Source organism: Crocodylus siamensis, chromosome 3 (genome assembly GCF_052110815.1).
Source record: "Crocodylus siamensis isolate JL-2025a chromosome 3, ASM5211081v1, whole genome shotgun sequence".
In the NCBI taxonomy this organism is placed as follows: domain Eukaryota; kingdom Metazoa; phylum Chordata; order Crocodylia; family Crocodylidae; genus Crocodylus; species Crocodylus siamensis.
In genome coordinates, this window is record NC_143397.1 from 119,589,426 (window position 1) to 119,609,328 (window position 19,903).

Below are 19,903 nucleotides of genomic sequence, written 5' to 3' on the forward strand. Positions count from 1 at the left end.
AATGTTTGTGCCATAAGCCTTTTTAAAGCCTTCCTTCCAAAGTGTCCACTTTTAGAAAAGCCAGTTATTTCAAATACATACTACCTTTATATATTTCTTTTTAGTAAGCACTAAGCATCAAAGCAAAAATGCTAATTGGTGTAAAAATGCAGTGGCTATCTGTCCAGGTGAGCATTGCAATCAGTGTTCTAAGTAATTTTACAGTCAGAGATCTGCTTGTCCCTGCTCTGATGAACAATCCTTATTTTAACTGAGTATCTATGCAGGCTGCCAATAAATCTTGTTGCATCAACATTTAAGTAGCTGTCCGGCTGGCTGGCAAGCTTCATTCTTGAGCTTCTGCTGCCACACTGACATAGGTCCCCTCTTGAAACCTGTTTTACCAGTCTTGCTCATCCTGCTACTTTTGGGAAGTCCTGTGGTCCCAGTTCTATCTGTTCTGGGCCTGCAGATATCTTTGGCTTCTACTTTGCTGCTACTGATTTCCCTGGTCAGGAAGCCTTGGTTTTCATCATTGTTTTCTACGAAAAATTCTTGGTTTTTTGATATCCTGTATCATTTAACTTCTTGAAAAAGCACTTTTAGAAAAAGGTAAGACCATATGTATACAAACTTGCAGAGAGACAGTAGAGCTGATGGGTAGATAATCAGTTTTTTATCTCTGATCTCAATAGACTGCTGTTAAAAAGGATCTTATTTCCGGATACACAAATCCGCAGTTTAAGAACTGAAACTAAGTGTCATAGAGATGCTTAATGGGATCTTGTAGACTGAGCAATGAGTCCCATTGGGTAGAGTGATTTTCTTTAGTCTTTACTAATCTATAGAGGATCTTCTGAGAATCCCATAAGATTGAGCCCCTAATATTGTCCATGGCCTGTTGTGACCTATTTAGAAAACTTTTCTAAAAAGGTTACATGAATATATTGTCTCAAATAGTATATAATTAGAAGTTATAATCCGTATTCCATGGTGATAGCTTAGAGCTTTAACACATCATAAATTAAAGCTATCTTTATATATGTTTATTTTTTAAATAATCCTATTTTTTTTAAATCACTGATTTATTTATTTTTTTTTAATTTTTTTTAATCCACCTGTCTCCCAGTAAATATGTCAGGAGCTGTTTTTTCAGAGTCCCCTGTGAGAGCATCTCTATTATCCTTTATGTTACTTTAGTGTTTCCCCCATTATGGTTCTCAATACATTGAAAGCAGAAAATTTTGCCACACCTATTTTGTCCTCTTTCTTAGAGCATTCTCAGATTGAAAAAGCAGTATGTCCTCCTTCACAGCCTCACATAATTTTCTCTGGGCTGCCAGAGATCATTGGGTAGCAGAGGCATGCTGGTCTCCTTACTCATATTGACAATATTGAATTATCAGCTGACAACACTGGTGTATCTTCTGTATCTCTATCAAATGCCAGCAGTTACAGGGTTGGTTATCAAGACGGCTCAGACTCCGTATTTTTTAACTTGATCAGTATAGGAAAATACTTAAGTATTACGTCATATTCTGTTCTTTTTGATCCAAGATTGAGACCCTGTCAGTGAACAGAGGTCTTGCTGAGCCTGCAAAGGCAGTTAAAGGTTCCTGCTTTTACTCTGCTCATGTGTTAAGAAAACTGTTGGGTTGTACTAGTAGCACAACAAAATCTTGAGTGTGGTGTCTTCTATCCATCCTCCAACACTCTGACTTTTTGTCCTCCTGTCTTGTGGTTGGAGGAGCCAATGCACAGATAAAGTCTTGTCCCCAACAGAATTCCATATACTCCCCATTAGTTCTGCTCTGTATCACCATTGGCTCTTGACTTTGTCCCTTGGACAGCTGATAACTTCTATAGATCTCTAGGGCTGTGGTGTATCACTCCCCAGTGCAGACAGTCAGCCTCAGGATCGACTTGTACCATTCATGGAAACAATTCATATCAGGAAGTAAGGCATAGAGGAGGCATCTGTTAGTGGCTGGGAAGATGAGCAGATGTCTTATCAAAAAAAACTAGTGAACACCGCAGGTCGACCACCGAAAGAAAACCAGAATGAATATGTTACAGGATTTCTGCCTCACCTTGATCAGTTAAAGATCAGCAGTTAAATGTTTCATCATTCATGTAGTGAATTGTCTGACTTGGTCTCCATCAGAATGTTAATGTAGATGGGCTTTTTCCACATGCTGTCTAGGTCAAACTGAAGTCACCCAGATGAGCTTGGGTTTGTCTGTTTTCCCAGAAACTTGTGGAATTAGAGGATAGGAAAAAATTAGAACAGATAGGAAAAAATTAGAACAGTACTTTGCTCCAGTCCAGTAGAAGGCTTTCAGTTGTGAGACAGATAAAACATTGGGAAGTTGGTGCTGCAGTCTGTCTTGCAGAAAACAAATTGGGAGGTGATGTAGCCACACTTTTCACTTCCAGTTTCAAGTGCATAGGTAGGCAAAGTTTTTTGAGTAGACGGTGATATCTTTTATTAGTTGGAAAAAAGTTCTTAGCAAGCTTTTGAGCACAGTCACTCTTTTTCAGGCACAGGGAGTCTGTGCTGTCTGAGATATCACATCTACTCAAAGAGCCTCACCTGCCTATGTCCTTAGACTAACACAGCTACAACTAAAAACCCAGTTTCAGGTGCAGTTTCATAGTGTCATAGTTTGTAGGGTCAGAAGGGACCTGAGCAGATCATCAAGTCCGACCCCCTGCCTTGGCAGGAAAAAGTACTGGGATCAAATGACCCCAGCAAGGTGTTCGTCTAGCCTTGTCTTAAAGACCCCTAGGGTAGGAGCCAGCACCATGTCGCTTGGAAGTTGGTTCCAGATCCTAGCCGCCCTGACAGTGAAGTAGTGCCTCCTGATGTCTAGTTTGAATCTACCCTCTGCCAGCTTGTGACTGTTATTTCTAGTCACTCCTGGTAGTGCTTGGGGGAACAGGGATTCCCCCAATGCCTGCTGGTCCCCCCTGAGTAGTTTGTAACAGGCCACTAGATCCCCCCTCAGCCTTCTCTTGTGGAGGCTGAACAGGTTCAGGTCCCATAGCCTCTCCTCATAGGGCCTGCCTTGCTGCCCCCTTGTCATGCGAGTGGCCCTCCTTTGGACCATCTCCATGTTGTCCACATCCCCCTTGAAGTGTGGCACCCAGAACTGGACGCAGTACGCCAGCTGCGGCCTGACCAGTGCCCCATAGGGGGGGAGGATCACCTTCTTGGACCTGCTTGAGATGCATCTGTGGATGCATGACAAGTTGTGGTTGGCCTTCCTGACTGCATCTGCACACTGCCAGCCCATGTTCATCTTGGAGTCAATGATGACTCTAAGATCCTTTTCTGCCTCTGTACTGAGAAGAAGGGAGTTCCCCAACATGTAGGTATGGTGCTGGTTGTTTCTTCCCAGGTGCATCACTTTGCACTTGTCGGTGTTGAATCCCATCCTTTTCTCATCTGCCCACTCCTGTAATACAGCTCACCGTCTTGGGCCGCATCCAGATGAATGTGTCTGTGTGGTATGTGGTGCCACACACTGCACATTCAGATATTCCCCATGGTGCTACCTTGCAGCACGGGGTTTTTTTTGACCTCAGCGATTTGGGGTCAAAAAAACCTATGTGGTGGAAGCGCACGCTGCCCAAAACTGGAGCCTGGTTGGCCAGAGCCACACTCTAGCTGCTGGCCAGGCTCCTAGCTGCAGTAGTACCATGGTTGTAGTTTCCTCAGCCTCCAGGACCCCAAGCAAGGCTTATGGCGACAGCACAGTTGCTGGGCCCAGACTCCCCTACCCCACCCAGGGTAACCTGCCATGCACCAGAGTGCACATAGCACGGACGTTCCCCAGGGACAAGTAGCAGCTACTTGCCCTTGGGGAACCAAATGTCCGCACTTGTCTGGACACAGCCTCAGAGTCTGTACTGCTTGTCAGCCTTATCCAGAAATGGCCAGAGGGCATTTGAAGAAGAAAGAGCTAATGCTTATAACTAGAATGCTTCACTTCTTGAGTATCAAATTCAGTCATGAAAGTGAAACAGGGATTTTAGTCCTGCTTTAATTACTTATCTCAGTGCACATAAATTTTACGCTCACTGCCCACATCTTCATAATTAATATGCTGCAATTTGTTATCATTACTGCTCTGTGCACTTGCTCCAGGGAGTTATCATTGCAATTATGTAACAGCACCAATGTGTGTAAGGAAGTAAAAGATGGAGGGAGCAGTTTATGAATGGATATGCTCCACAAGCCAGGATAGATATGCTGATCATTGGAAGGAACACATAATTACAAATTCTTAGGTGTAATTAGATGTGGAGTGCATTTCTCTAAGTGCTGATGCAGCTATAAATTACAGGATATTGCCCTGTCAATTTTCCTGATAAAATACAGTGTTTTTTAAAAGATGCTACATACACTGCTTCTTTATTTCATTTTTTTAATGACTGTTTTGTGTTTTGCATTATTAGCAGACAAACATGCATATTAATTCAGGAGTTGGGCAAATATCTGTTTTTGATGTATAACATTATGTTTTGTGGCAACCTTGACAGGAAATTTTCAGCTGGTAAGAGAGATTGCTGATGAAGACCCAAACCAAGTCAATATTACTAATAGTGATGGTGCATCTCCGCTGATGATTGCTGCTGTAACTGGACAGTTGACCCTTGTACAGCTTCTTGTTGAGAGAAATGCTGATATTGACAGACAGGATAATGTTCATGGCTGGACAGCACTAATGCAAGCCACATACCATGGGTGAGTGATTTAATTTTCTTTGTCTTCAAGGTTTTATTCCTCTTATTAGTTATGGATACAAAACTAATCCTTTAGATCAGGGGTCGGCAACCCCTGGCACACGTGACGAGCATGGCACGTGAGGCCATTTTGCTCAGCACGCCACAGCCAGCCCTGGCTCTGGGTAGCTGCTGCCAGCAACAGAGCCTGGGCTGCTCCCAGCAGGGCTTGCAGCATCTCAGCTGTCTGCTGGGAGCAGCCCGGGCTCCCGCCTGGCAGCAGCTACCCAGAGCTGGGGCCGGCTACAGCTAGGAGGCTGCAAACAGCTGTGCTGGGCTCTGGAGCCCAGGCATCAGCTCTGTACTGGTGTGTGCATGCATGCTGCATGCTGCGGAGCGGGCAGTTGGGGAGGAGCCTGAGGCAGCGCAACCCTGGTCTGTCCTCTGCTCCCAGCACAGAGCTGGTGACTGGGCTCCAGAGCCCAGCGCAGCTGTTTGTAGCCAGCCATGCGCACACCATTTTTTTAGGATGGTGTCTCTCAGGAGCCTGCATTCAGATATTTAGAAAAGATGAATTTGCCAAGGCATTTTCACAAGGTAGAGTCTGTGCTCACAGTGTGCTTTTTGAAACCTGCCAAAAGCATTTGCTTTTTCCAGAATTTTTATCTGTAACTAACATGAGGGTTCACAATCTGTATTAGGTTCCATTTGAGAACTTCTTACACTTTTACCAGTCCCTGTCAGTTCCCTAGCAAAGCCAGTGTAGAAGCTCATTCCTAGGGAGCAACAAAGAAGTAGTCAGAGGTATATGCAGGAGCTACTGGAGGAAGCAAATTAATTTATTCTTACAAGGCAGAGGGGGAGAAGAGACCCAAATTGTTTTGTTCAGGGGTATCAAACTCACCCTGGGTTCTGGGCCAGATCCGGATGTCCCACAGGAACTCCTTCTGGGCTAGAAGTTCAGGACTAGCAGCAACTACAGTGGATCTGCATTTGGGTAGCAGCCTGGAGGGGCAACATGAAGCCACACATGGGAGGTGTGCTTCTTTGGAGGCCTGCTGCCAATGGCCATGTCCATTGAGGTTCACGGACCCTGAATTCTGTGGCAGGTACCATTCCCCCAATTTTGGGTAGCCTATCAGACTAACATCAGGTTAGATGGGACAGTTCCACAGGCCGTATGGTTGAGACCACTGGTTTAGTTGGTGGTTTTTAAACAAGAGATCGGAACTGATTATAAATATTGCGGAGTTAGGAATATGGGTGAAAGTTGAAGTGGTAGGGTCCAATGGCTTCCTCAGTCATGACAATGTGGGAATCAACCACCACTAAATTAAATAAATACATATATGGGATCATTATTTATTTTATGCTGTTAACCTGTGACAGAGGTTACATTTATAGGCAGATAGCCCTCTGTTAAGAGGTAGCTGGTGATAGGGTGTTTTTTGTAAGATTTCTGCAGCTTTCCTTCTGGCTGAAATGACACAAAATGTTGGCTTTTGGGCACATTCTTTGCTCACTGGGAGGTATGGGAATTCAGGAAGTTGATGAGAGTGACTTTTGGTGATGAGCTGTGTCTGTGGTAAGCTCATTGTCCTGGGAGGCCTTTTTGGTAGCTGCAGTATTAGTTACGATTGAGTTTGTGTTTATGTACAGTTACCTAGAGTAACTGGCAGATACCTTTTTATGTATTTTAGTAGAAATCTCAAGTTATTAGCTTGAGCATATAAATGATCTTTAGTCAGCTTGGCTTACTGCATACACTTTTTTATTTGCTTTGGCACCCAAGCTGCTTATAAGTAAAATAACATTTGTGATAGGTGTGTGAGGACTGCAGCTTGATTTAGGACATTGACACTCAAAAGAAATTCTGGAAGCTTTAGTACAGTATCTGAATAAATTGTAAACTTTGCCATCTGTGTCTTAAGTAAAGCTATTGTAACTCAGGAGAAGAGGTGTGGCATAAGGGGATAGGTATGGACTGCAAGTTGTTTTGCTTTTTCTTTTCTCTTTTTGTTGTCGTTATTCTAACGTACGTGACTCTGGACATTTCTTTCCTTAAAGAAATAAAGAAGTTGTTAAGTATTTGTTGAATCAAGGAGCTGATGTGAATCTGCGTGCAAAGAATGGATACACAGCCTTTGACCTGATAATGCTGCTGAATGACCCAGGTATGTTGTTTCATAGTGAACAAAGAAAACACTTGCATTCTTAATCTATACATGAAGAAATACATCTGTTCTAATCAGAAAATACTTTTGAATTGATAGAAAACATTTTTCATAAATCTATGACCAACTGAAATTATGTTTTGGAAAAGGTATGTTTCTTGGCTTACTTGGTCACACAGAAGTGTGTGTTTATCTTTGGGTGAACAGGTGGTTTCTACTTTTGTTCCATTTATTCTTGCTGCTTGATTTTTTTTTCCAAACATGATACCAAAATATAATTTTCCTGATACAAACGCCACTTCAGTGGAATTGATTTGGGATGGTCTGAAGGCATTCATACAGCCTCACACAAACATAGAATTAAAAGATATATGTAATTATGAGAACAAAAGCTTTCACTTACTATTAGCCACCAAAACATGTGTGTATAGAGACAGTTTTTTTGAGATGATGTCTTTTATTGCAAGGATCAGCAATCTGCAGCCTGTGGAGCCGTTGGATTCAGCCCAGGGACATGGGGCTTTGGTGGTGTTCAGCAATGGGCACACTCTCCCTGTGCCACTGTGAGCATAAGTGCCAACTGTGGGTGGGTCCTAGTTGCTCCCTGACTCAAGGTTGGTCATTCAGCCTGCAGCCAGAAAAGGGTGCTGTTTTATTCGAGCAATTGTATCGTTGTGAGAGATTAAACAACTTTTGGGTATAAAGTGTGCTTCCTCAGGTTTGAGAGAAGAGGAGGGTGCAATCTCAGCTAGATATTAGGTGCATCAAAGGTTTGTGTTTAACTTTGTATGTTAAATGCAAGCCACTGTTTTATTTAGTATTTAACCTAGGCTGTACCTGTCTCTCTCCTAGACCTGAGGAAAGGCACTTTATTCCTGAGAGCTTGTCTGTTTTCTCTCCAACTATACCATTGGTTCATTAAAAGATATTGCCAAAAACCTTTTGTTCTCATGCATGGTTTGGATGATTATGGCTACACCAAATTTCCAGCCCTGTTACAATACAATAGAGACAGAAATGAGATCCATCACGTGGAAAGTATTGAACTCCTGGTAAAGCTCCTGTGTAGCTCTAAAGTTCAAGTACAGGTTATGCTTTTGGTGCCCCAGTTATTTTACCTGAGATATAGTATAGAAAAGAATGCAATATGTCAGTGGAACTTGGGTATGTCTGTATGTGTCCTAGCAGCTAAAGTATGCTTCTACTAGTGGAACTCCTGTTTCCTAATATAAATTTCATTCACCACATCCCTGGCAGGGGGAGAGATTAAGGGCCTCTTCAGGCTTTTTTAAATCCCTCTACCCTTTTTTCTTTTCTGATTAATGCATGTTTTTTTTTTTTAGTATTACTAGCAGACTATTGAATGCTGTATGGCAGATAGTAGAGGTGTATTCCACCAACCTTTATCATGGATATTTAAATGCTGCAGTGCCCAAACAAAAATGTAGATGAGCAAACTAAAAAGCTTGCAACAGGTGGTGGTTCCTTGGTGATCTTCAGGAAGGTAGATTCCCAGATTGTTTCTCAATGGTCTCTCTTGACCCCTTTTCTCATACTTGGCATTACAACTGAAACTCTTTTTACATAGACACAACCAAAAGACTTTTTCCTGTCTGTCCTGGAGGGCAACAGTTGCAACTTCACTAGTGTAGCTGTTGTGTAGATAAGTTGCTGTTGGCTATCTGTGTTTTTAGCCCTGGGAGATCCACCCCCAGTTTGTGTGGAGCTCTCTAACCAATGGAGCTGCATTAAAGGTAATTTTGGGAAATACAAGAGAAAAATGGGGGGAATGTGGTTTTTCCTTTGTAGCTTTCAGGTGTGGCTAATTTCTCCTGGACTCTTTGCAGTCAGGCTAGTAAATAGTCCAGTTTTGATTAACTTTCTGAAAGGCTTTTCTGGATTCTGCTTGAAATTGACAGTTTTACAGATTTTTTTTTTGTCCTAACATTTCAACTCATGTTCGTTCTGTTTTTCTTTCCCTTCCTTTTCTTAATTCTGTTTTTATACCTCTGTTCTTTTCACCATGTCTTTTCAGTCCCTTCATTGTCCAAACTGAACATCTCTCTTCTCTCTGGGATTTGTCTTCAGATTTCTACTTGAGGAAAGACTATTCATTCTCTCTGTTCTCTTCTTCTGTGGCAGGTGAGAAAAGGGAGCTTCCTAATGTTTTTCTTAAATCCTTCAGAAGGGAAAAACAATTTTCAACCTCATTTTAATGCACCTTGGATTCTAAGTAGAGGTTTCTTCTGTCTGGTTAGAACTCTGAATCCAGGTCTTATGGACAGATTTCTCCAGACCTGGTGGGGTGAATACTATAGGATAAGTCAGTAGCTCATTGAGGGTCCCTTTATCATGTAGGATTGAGATCCAAATGATTATGATCAGGCTACCTTTTTATCTGAAACCTACAAAATGAACATTTTATCTGGACAAACTAGAAAAAGAAGGCAAAGCACAGATTCCCTGGCACTGGGACTTTAGACCTGTATATCTCCTCTTTCATTTCCATAGGAAACCTAGGAGAACCCCTAGGAGTTTAGTTATGAATACTGTATTTCAGATGAAGAGACTTTTGAAAATTAAAAAATATATATATTTTATTTTTTTCCAGACACAGAACTTGTACGATTACTAGCATCAGCCTGCATGCAAGTAGACAAAGACAAGGGTAAACTGACTAATAGATCATCCTTGCCCTGTTCCAGAAGTAGGCAAACTTTAAATACTCCAGTGTTGCCAGATGACAAGGGAGGACTAAAGGTATATGAATTTCATATATTCTCTATCTGTCCGAGGAGTTAATAAATAGCAAATGTACAGTTTCCTGTAATGTACGAAGTGGGCAAAGACAGCACGCATGGAGGTATTTGGGATATAATGGAATGTAATCTATATGTTCTGGAAGACTGGCTTACATCTTTGTATTTTTTTAAATTAAAATAGTCATGTAAAACCTTTTTTCTGTATTGTAGCAAAGTGGGGCTCCCCACCTAGCCACAAAGCTAGGTACCCCACTTGCCTTTGGGCATGCCCTCCATCTGACTTTCCTGTCATGCCTTGTGCTTAATTAATGGGTGTAACAGGGGGCTTTCTTGGGGCCAATTTAACTATGGCCTGTCCACCAGTTTCTGGGATAACCTCCTGCCTTTGCCTGCCATGCTTTTTTGTTAATTAGTTAAATGATGTAATTAAGCGGGAGGCTGCCCATTTCCTGCCCTGATGCCAGGGGGCGCTATCTGTGGCTCCGTTCCTCCCCTACGCTGCAGCCCAAACCTCGCAGATGGCATCTAGATGTTATCATAATCACTGGCTTCCACACTGGGCCCCGGAATCCTCCTAATTGAACCCCGCCTGGATTCCTCTCCTCAGGTGGTCTCATATGCCTTCATACTAGGCAGCATAGCTCCCTGAATTGCTTCCTCTTTGGGTGTGGTCCTCCCGGGACCTTCGGCTCACTAGCCCTGGCCCACCTCCAGGAACTTCAGGCCCTCAGCTCTTGGGCGTTCCTTGCGGTGGGCCCCTGGCCCTTAGACCCTTCTGGTCCTGGCCCCAGCATGGACCGGTCAGGGCAAGTTCAGACAGGTGTGAGTCTATGGCCTTTTCTCTCTCTCTGGGGGTCCACCCTCCAGGCCCTACAAACAAGGGGTAACCCACCCGGTTGTGGGGACTAGGGGTTAAGGCGCCCCAACCTGCCTTTCACCGGGGTGGTAACTGGCCTGACATTTCCTGGGGGCTCCCGCACCACTGAGAGCCCCACCAGGCCACCCACTGTTGGCAGGGTGCAGTTTTAGGTCATGCTCAGGACCAGGAGCCTCCTGACCATCCCCTACAGCTCCTCCCTTACCTCCAGATGATACCTGCAGCTAGGCAATGCTGTTGCCTGGCCTCTAGCAGCAGAACTGCCTTGTTTATATGGGCAGCCCTAGGTTCAAAATAGCTGCCTTCATCAGGTACCTGGCAGCTGCTAGCTCTAGGCCCTTAAAGTGGCAGGCACAAACAGTGCCCTGCCACAGTTAGGATGTTAATTAAGGCGGGAGGCTGCCCATTTGTGCCCCAATGCCAGGGGGCACTATTTGTGGCTCCCTACCTACCCTACACTGCAGCCCATGCCTCACAGATGGCATCCAGATGACAATATGCTCCCAGCCTACAGCTGGAACAAGCTTAGGCCTTGCTGTCAGGCCTCAGACACAAACACACACACTCATCCTGCCCTCCTCTCACTAGGGCTTCACATACTCTACCCTCTCTCACAGGGTCTCTTTTTCATGTTGACAACTTATACTGTCTCGCTTCCTCTTGGAGCGGGCCCCTTAGGCCATAGGCTTTACCTAGTTCGTACCTTGGGTGGCAGACGTACCGTCTTTTGGGTCTCTCCCGCGGCCCTCACTGGGGTAGTAGCCAGCCCCCAGCCTCCACAGCTCCGCCCCCTCACTGGGGCCATCCCCTCACTGGGGCTACTCATCTCTGCCCCCTTCACCTGGGGGTCCACACTGCTCCCTTCACCTGGGGCTATTGGGCTTCCTTCCCCAGTGGGCTCAGGTGACCATAGCCGTGCCTGGCCCCCACTCCTTCCTCGGGGTCTTGTACCCCATAGGGCTCAGGTGGCCGCAGCTGTGCCTGGCCCCGCTACCTCTGGTGTCACCAACCCACCCAAAAGTGGGAGTTGGGGTTAAGGTGCCTTGACTCACCTTTCACCGGGGTGGTAACTGGCCTGGCATTTCCTGGGGGGCTCCTGCATCAGTGAGAGCCCCACCAGGCCACCCACTCCTGGCAGGGTGCAGTTTTAGGTCGTGCCCAGGACCAGGAGCCTCCTAACCATCCCCTACAGCTCCTTCCTTACCTCCAGGATGACACATGAAACCTTGCAGCCAGGCGATGTTGCTGCCTGGGCTGCCAGCAGCGAGCTGCCTTGTTCATATGGGTGGTCTAAAATGGCCACTGCAGTTAAGCACCTGCTGGCTGCTTGGTGCCAGTCTTAAAGTGGCAGGCACCAATGGTGCCCTGCCACATACCTTCCCCCTTTAAATAGTACATGGGGGAAGTTTCCCCTGCTGCTCCTCCAAGCAGGCTTCCCTCAGAGCCTGTGAGAACCCTAAAGTGGTGGAGCACCCCAAAGATGCTTTGCCACACACCTCCCCCCTTAAAATGAGATGGGGGGGGGCTGCCTTCCCTGCTGGGCTCTGCCCCAGCCTACTGCAGCCCCTACCACGTGGTAAGCACCCCAAAGGTGCTCTGCCACATGTATGTTCACCTTCTCAATACTGCTACTTGGAATTTATTTTTACTTTTACTTTTACTTTTTAATTGTTAGATGAAAATCAGTACAAGGTCTTCAATAAATATATTATTAAACTACATACTGTATTTACCTGAATCCAAGACAACACTGAATTTTAGATGATCCCCCACCCCAATAGTTAGATTCTAGACATGGAAAAATTATAAGTGTGTTATAATTTGTCCATGTCTAGAATCTAATTAGTAGAAGGTTGTTTTTTAATTTGTCTGCACCACTGCTGTGGCAGGGGATGAAGGTCCAAACCCCAGCCTCTTGATTCCCTGGCCCTGACTCCCTGCTTCTTCCTCCCCTTACCTTCTGCTTGTAGCTCTGCTCTGCTGGGGCAGTCACTAGCAGTGTGGTCCCGGCTTGGCCTCAGCCCAGCCCTGCCAGGGGGAAGTGGCAGCAACTCCCAATTCAGCCAGATCAGGTCTAAAGGGACCAGAGTGGAGCAGAAAGTTAGGTGGGAAGGAAGGGGGTGGTGTGGCAGGCACAGGCATGGGGGCCAGAGTGTGGTGGCTAGGTTGCATGTCCCCCTCCCTCCCCTGATATCTTCTTATACTTCCTCTCCCCACCCCCAGGTCACGTGCTTCTCCCCTGTTAAATGAGCCATTCTAGCCTGGGGCAGGCAGCTGCCAAAGATGAGCTGCCTCCTACTCCGGGCTGGTCTCAAATCCAAGATGAGGCTCCCCACCTCCCATGCTGATTGGGGGAAAAAGCTTTGTCTTGGATTTGAGTAAATACAGTAGTAGCTTTTACTGCTAAAGTTGGAACTAAATTTGCATTAGACTGCTGACTTTGTTTAGATTTCAAACCTGTCAAATTTGCCTCCAATTTGATAGGTTACATCTATACTCAAGACAGATTTTTTTTCCTTAGAGAGCTGAAGTGAATGGGACAAGAAACTTAATTAGGATCTCCTGGGATTCTACAGTTTCAAAATTCTTACCTTTTGCCCCCAGAAGAACTGAAAGATTTTTTAGGAATTGAGACAAAGTATTGGCAATAGTTTACTCAATTTTGGCTATAATTTCCATCAGTAAAAATGACCTATGCAAAGAGCTGTCTTTCTTTTTTGAAGCTAACCCAGTAAATATTGGCTCCAGTTAGCTTACTATATATGGCATGTCAGGGGGGTTGCTTGGATCCATCTGGAACATCAGCTGAAGGAGGCTGGGATGGCACTGCAGCTCCCAGTGTAGTGAGAAAGACAAGTTGCCTAAACAGCTGGTATTCTATTACAAGACAGGTAGAGGGGCTGCAGGAAGAATATTGCTACCAGCTCATCTCCATCTACAGCAGTCAGAACTAAGAGCCATGTTTTTTCTAGACTCTCAGCTGCCAGCTCTTCCTTCATAGCCTTCTGTTAGCTTTAGAAAGTACCAACAAAGCTAGAAGGGAGTTGATATCTTGGGCTCCGTTGGGAATGTAGTTCTCAGCTCTCTTATGGAATAAAATCTCTGTACCCATGTTCGCAGTCCATGCAGGAACTGTAGCTAGGTAGGAAAGCTAAGTTAATTAGCTTTTAGTTAGTTAGCTTAGTAACTAGGTTAGTTACTCTTTAGTTTCAAGATTTAGATTTTTTCAGGGTGGACAAAAATGAATGATTAAAAAAAAATCAGATTTTTGTATTTAATTGTATTTTTTGAATTTTTTTTTGTTAAGATAAACTTGTATAAAAACACAGGTTTCCCTTGCCAACTGCAATTTTGCCAACCATGGTTCTGAGTATCCACACTTAATATTGGGTATCACGGTATACAGTTTTGAATAACCACCGTTTTCCATGGCCACGCATTAGCCTACCACCTACCATTTCAAATCACCCCCGCTCTTGCTAGCCACTCATGGTGCTTCCATCTCCTCATTCACACTCAGCCTTGTGTTATGCTTTACGCCGTTAACATCCGGTTGCAGGTGCAGGTGCTCTGAATGTTTCTTCCAATTTCTTTTTGATTTTTGCATTTTGCCCATAATTGTGGCCTCCAAGCTTGAAGTTTAAGCGAGGGCTGAGAGACCTCATGAAACCATACAAGGAGGTCCAGAAAGATCTTCAAAAGAAAATGAAGCAGCTGTCCATCATTAGTTTCTTTAAAAGACCCACTACTCAACAGCGAACCTTTTTTAACCTATTAAAGGTAAATAAAAATGATTTTTATACACTGTATATTCCTTTATTATTCATATTCAAGTCCCTAGCCCCATTTTTCCCATAAGCCTTTTGTCTTACCAACCACGGTTGTGCCAACCATGGGAACTTTCAGGAACCTAACCCCTGCAGTTATCAAGGGAAACTTGTTGCTTAAATTAAAGATTTGTTAAAACTTAAAGATATCATCATGGAATAGGGGTTATAACTTCTAATTATATATTAATTTGAGACAATATATTCATGTAACCTTTCTAGAAGTTTTCTAAATAGGTCACAATAGGCCATGGACTCTATTAAGGGCCCAATCTTATGGGGTTCCCAGAGGCTCTATAGATTAGTAAAAAATCAAGAAAACCACTCTGCCCAATGGGACTCATTGCTCAGTCTAGAAGAGTCCATTAAGCATCTCTATGACACTTAGTTTGAGTTCTTAAACTTTGGATTTGTGCCTCCAGAGATCATAGGCAAATAAGGTTCTTTGAGTAGATGTGATATCTTTTATTAGACCAATGAAATACAGTAAAAGCTTTGTTATCCGGCACCCCTGGGAAATGGAGAGTGCTGGATAACAAAATATGTCGGAAAACTGAGTGGCCCAAACAGGCGTCATTGCCTGTTTGGGCCGCCGCCTGTCCCACCGTGTCTGGGATGTCGCTGCCCCTCCCACCATGTTGCCACCCCTCCTGCTACATTGCTGCCCCTCCCATGGGTCCTGAGACACAGGGAGGGGGGACCCACGCAGGCTGCTAAGCCCTGGGCCCTGGGGGCTTGGCAGCGCAGGCTGCTTCTCCCTGGGCTGTAGGGGCTCCATGAAACTGGAAGTGCCACGGTGGGTACTTCCAGTTTCACTTTTCCCTTACAAGCCCTTACAAGCCGGCATGCCAGTTAACAGAGCATGCCGGCTTGTAAGGTGCTGGATAACTCAGCTTTTACTGTAGTTGGAAAAATTGTTCTTTGCAAGCTTTCAGGCACAAATGCCCTTCTTCAGGCATAGGGAGAGTTTGTTGTCTCCAGAGATAACGTTCTTGTTAACAGCAGTACAGGTACCTCATGCTTAACACAGTTTTGCTTAGTGCTATTTTGCTATAGTGCTTATTTTAAATACATACCTGATTCCACTTAGTGCTAAGTGAGTTTCGCTATAGTGCTGAGTGGGTGAATAGGGGGTGGGGAGAAGCTGCAGCACTGATGACAAGAAGCAGCAAGTGGGTGAGTGGGCATGAGTGCAGGGCTTGCACTGGTGCCTCAGGGCTTGGGTCGGGGGGGGCAGGGCAGCAGAAGTACAGGGCCCAGGTTGGCACGTAGCTGAAGCGGTGGCAGCGAGGACCAGTGGTAACCAATTATATTTATTTGTATTAAATCTTGTGGGGATATGGGTTTCAATTAGCACAGTTCCGCTTAACACTTGGTTTTTCTGGAACCAATTAAGAGCACTAAGCGGGGGTTGCTTATATATAGAGATGAGAAATAAGAGACCTGATCATCATCTACCCATCAGCCCTATTGTTTCTCTGCATGTTTGCATATACACAGTGAAACCTTTACCTTTCTTTAAAACTGCAAAGTTTCAAGAAGTTAAATGCATAAATGATATCGAGTAACAAGAACGCACTTTTTGTGGAAAACAATAAAACAAGGCTTCCTGACCAGTGTTTTAAATCAAACCTCCCTGGATTTTTAAAACTTGTAGTAGGGTCTAGTGTTGCCTTCGAACATTCTGGTGATAAGTTTGCCGTTTTAGTATTCTTTCATCATCCTGTGCCAAAAAATTAGACATCACAATTTTTTTTTAAGCAGGTCATTTTGGGAGGGTTGGAACTTCAGAAGCATCTTGATCAAAGTGCCTCAGCATTATAGTATAAATGCTGTCTTGACCCTGAAATGCCATTTCAGTCTGATTTAGTTATGTGGATTTTAGGGAGGATTCAAAATTTTGCTTTATGTAACAGCAATGTGCGGTCTTAACCATGGAGGAACAATTGTTCATTCCATTAATACAGAATCAAAATTTACAGATGTACATATCTGAGATTTTTGTCAAATGGCAAAATCAGTAAAAGCCAACAGTGCTTTTTTTAGAGGTTTGGTTTTATTATAGCATTTGATACATCTTTTTAAATGAGGCTAATCTATACTAATTTTGCACTGTCATTTGACTGGAAACTGTCAGAAGGCTTATAAACATCATAAGCTATGACTGTCATCAGTTTATCCTTGTGACATGCTGCATAATTTTAGTTAGGCTAGCATTATTTTATATCTTCATGAAATATTTTGAACACAGAGTAAAAGGCATGCATGATAAATTTTGTAGTTGGTAATTGAAGTAAGCACTGATTCAAACAGGAGTTTAATGTGAAGGGACCTAGAGCAATTGGAAGTGTGGCTAGACAATTATAAAGTATGTTGTGCTTGCAAATAAGATCTCATTTCAGAGGACTGATTTATCTAATGTGCTTGTCCTTGAAATAACTTCATAATAAAATATAAAACTCCTGCTTTAAGATGACTAAGCTGCAGCAGTCGCATTCTGTTGGACCCCATTACCCTCCTACACACTTAAAACAGTCTCTCTACCCATGCTCTAGTAAATAGGCCAGTTAATATTGTTTTTAATAATGTTTTTATCATTATTATTGTTATCATTATGTTATTGTTAATGCTTCTTTTCCAGTCCTTAAATAGCCATACAGTTCTTTTCAGAGTGTTCTTGGTGGCTGTTCTGGTTTCAGAAGTCCAAAATTTTCAAATTACTGGCAATTGCTCGGTCCTGAGCATGCCAAATTTATGAGGTTATACTGTACCTCCAGTGTGAGGTACTAAATTAATGTGTTTTAGGCTCCTGTAATGCACAGTAACACATTTGCTTAGTTTTTAAGTGACACTTAATACGCAGTAGACTATTTTGCTAAGCATTAGCATAATGTCATTTTTTGTGTGTGGTGCTTTATACTGCACATTAAAGTGCATGTGTAGATGTGCTCACAGGGTATGGAAATCTAGAGACTTGCATTCAGTAAAGGAAATGTTAATAAATTAGAGAGCTGGGGAAAGCACGGATCATTTGTGGGAATTATGTACTAGAAATGAACATGGGGAAAAATGCTTAAATCTAAGTGGAAGTTTGGCTGAGCATGTGATGTGTAAACAGAGTGGAGAAACACTTGGTGAATTCTGGTGATAAGTGTCTAGCTACTGTCAAAAATAGATTATAGTAGTCAAACAGCAAGAAGCAAAAACATCGTGGGCATCAAAGTGTGTTGTATTCCTTGCATTTTCCTTCTTTTTCATCTTTGGCAACAGCATCATAGCATGTGGAATCTTTCAGTGAATATCTGAGTGATAATACAGATTAAGTTAATAGCATTTCTTCGTGTTGTTACTCTACATACTTAAGCACCAAAAGCTAGTCAATATTTTGCTGAAAAGTTTAACAATATATTCAATGTTTTGGGTTCACAGATGGTTAGTTTGATTGTGACTAACAAGGTGGCTATTATGAAAACTGTTGGGCCCTGTTGATATAGAATCATATAAGATTAGTTGGAAAGGACCTCAGGAGGCCAGCTAGTCCCAACCTCCTGCTCAAGGCAGGACCATCCCCGACTATATCATCCAAGACAAGGCTTTGTCTGGCCCATCTCCAAGGATGGAGATTCCACAATCTCTCTGGGTAACCTGTTCCAGGGCTTTTTTGCCTTCCATGTGAGAGAGTTTTTCCTGATATCTAACCTAAACTTCCCTTACTGCAACTTGAGACAGTTGCTCTTTGTTCAGTCATCTGCCACCAGTCTAGCTCTACCCTCTTTAGAACTACCCTTCAGGTAGTTGAAGATTGCTATCAGATCCCTCCTCAGTCTTCTCTTCTCCAGACTAAATAAGCCCAATTCCCTCAGCCTCACCTCATAAACCATGTGCCCCCAGCCCTGTAGCCATTTTCATTGCCCTCTATTGGACTCTTTCCAAATTGTCTACATACTTTCTGTAGTGAGGGGCCCAAAACTGGACATGGTACTCCAGATGTGACCTCACCAGTGCCGAATAAGGGGAAAGAATCACGTCCCTGGATCTGCTGGCAGCGCTCCTACTAATGCAGCCCAGTATGCCATTAGTTTTCTTGGCAACAAGGGCACATTGTTGGCTCATATTCAGCCTCTTGTCCACCTTAACCCCCAGGTACTTTTCTGAAGAGTTACTGCTTAGCTAGTCGCTCCCCAGCCTGTACTAGTGCATGAGTGTGTTCCATCCTAAGTGGAGGACTTTGCACTTGTCCATATTGAATCTCATGAGATTTCTTTTGGTACAGTCCTCTAATTTGTTAAGGTCTCTCTAGATCTGAGCCCTACCCTTCAGCATACCTACTACTCCCCCCAGCTTGGTGTCATCTGCAAACCTGCTGAGGGTACACTCCATCTCATCTTCTAGGTCTTTGAAGATATTGAACAAAACCAGCCCCAGAACTAACCCCTGGAGCACTCCACTTGACACCAGCTGCCAACTAGACATTGAGCCATTGATTTACTGCCCTTTGAGCCCGACAGTCCAGCTAGTTTTCTATCCACTTGTTCCACTCCAAAGGTGCTCGCTTCAGGGGTGACCTCCTGGAGTCTCCTCAGCTCTTACCAACTTCACTCTTTTGCTGCCTCAAGGTAATCTTCCTTTCTCCTTACCTGTCATGCCTTAATGTTGTTATGATTTTAGAAAATGTGAGGCTGCCCAGGGCTTTCCATGAGATCTTACTCTCTACCACTCTGTCACCATTCATTGCGTGAAGGGCTAATTATGTGGGCTTCATCCTCCCCAGTACCCATACCCATGCCTCGCTGATGTCACGCGTACTTATCAGATCATAACTTCCCTTATGGGCTCTTGGCTCTATTTGTCTTTACATCAGCCCCTCTCTTGGTTATGGGCACTCTTTCCCCCTCTGTCTCCAGCCATGGCTCTCCTGACCTTCAGTCCTTCTCCTTAGACCCCAGCCCCACTTCTAGGCCACTTGAGACCCATGGGCTCTCCAGTTCTGCCAGTCTCCAGCTGTGACCCTTCTTTGCTTTCGGCCCCTTCTGAGCCCTGGCCCCGGTCCTAGGTCCATGAAATCTATGAGCACCCTGACCACACCTGCTCCCTGGGCTCTCTGTCCCCCTGCTCTCTCTCTGGACCCTGTAGCCCTCCATTTTCTGTCTGGGCCAGCTGGGATCTCCTTACCTCCTTTTAGTCCTTTCTGCAAACCACCAGTTACCTCAGCTCATATGTTAACCAGGAGCCTTGCTGCCCAGGAGCTCCTGTCTCCATGATTGTCATGGCTAGACTGCCTGTCCAGCTCCATCTCTGGGCTTATATCCCAATAGCCCAGCCCCTGTAGGTCATGTGACTCCTAATTGCCTCCTGCCACACCTGCAGGCTGCTTCTCAGGCACCCTGCCTTCTTTTAAAGTAGCAGGAGTACCAAGCCTCCTGCTACACTACCTTATAGTTCATTCATCCATCCCATATTTCCTTAGTTTGCTTGCAAGAATGTTGTGGGGGACCATATCAAAAGCCTTGCTAAAATCAAGGTATATCACATCCGCTGCTCATCCACAGAGACAGG

The 19,903-nt window shown here is 44.2% G+C and overlaps 1 protein-coding gene across 7 annotated transcripts in view; it reads left to right on the plus strand.

Moving 5' to 3' along the window:
- Window positions 1–19,903, plus strand: part of ANKS6 (ankyrin repeat and sterile alpha motif domain containing 6) — a 93,522-nt gene that overhangs the window by 13,674 nt on the left and 59,945 nt on the right. For 5 of the 7 annotated variants that reach the window (XR_016441308.1, XM_090039098.1, XM_090039100.1 and 2 more), the window contains exons 4-6: window positions 4,525–4,729; window positions 6,775–6,881; window positions 9,493–9,641. Coding sequence is in view for 6 of the 7 variants with exons in the window: in XM_090039098.1 (XP_089895224.1) it covers window positions 4,525–4,729; window positions 6,775–6,881; window positions 9,493–9,641 (461 nt within the window). In the remaining variant the exon portion in view is untranslated. The remainder of the gene's footprint in view (window positions 1–4,524; window positions 4,730–6,774; window positions 6,882–9,492; window positions 9,642–19,903) is intronic. The other 2 variants (XM_090039102.1, XM_090039104.1) reach the window with 1 other exon arrangement.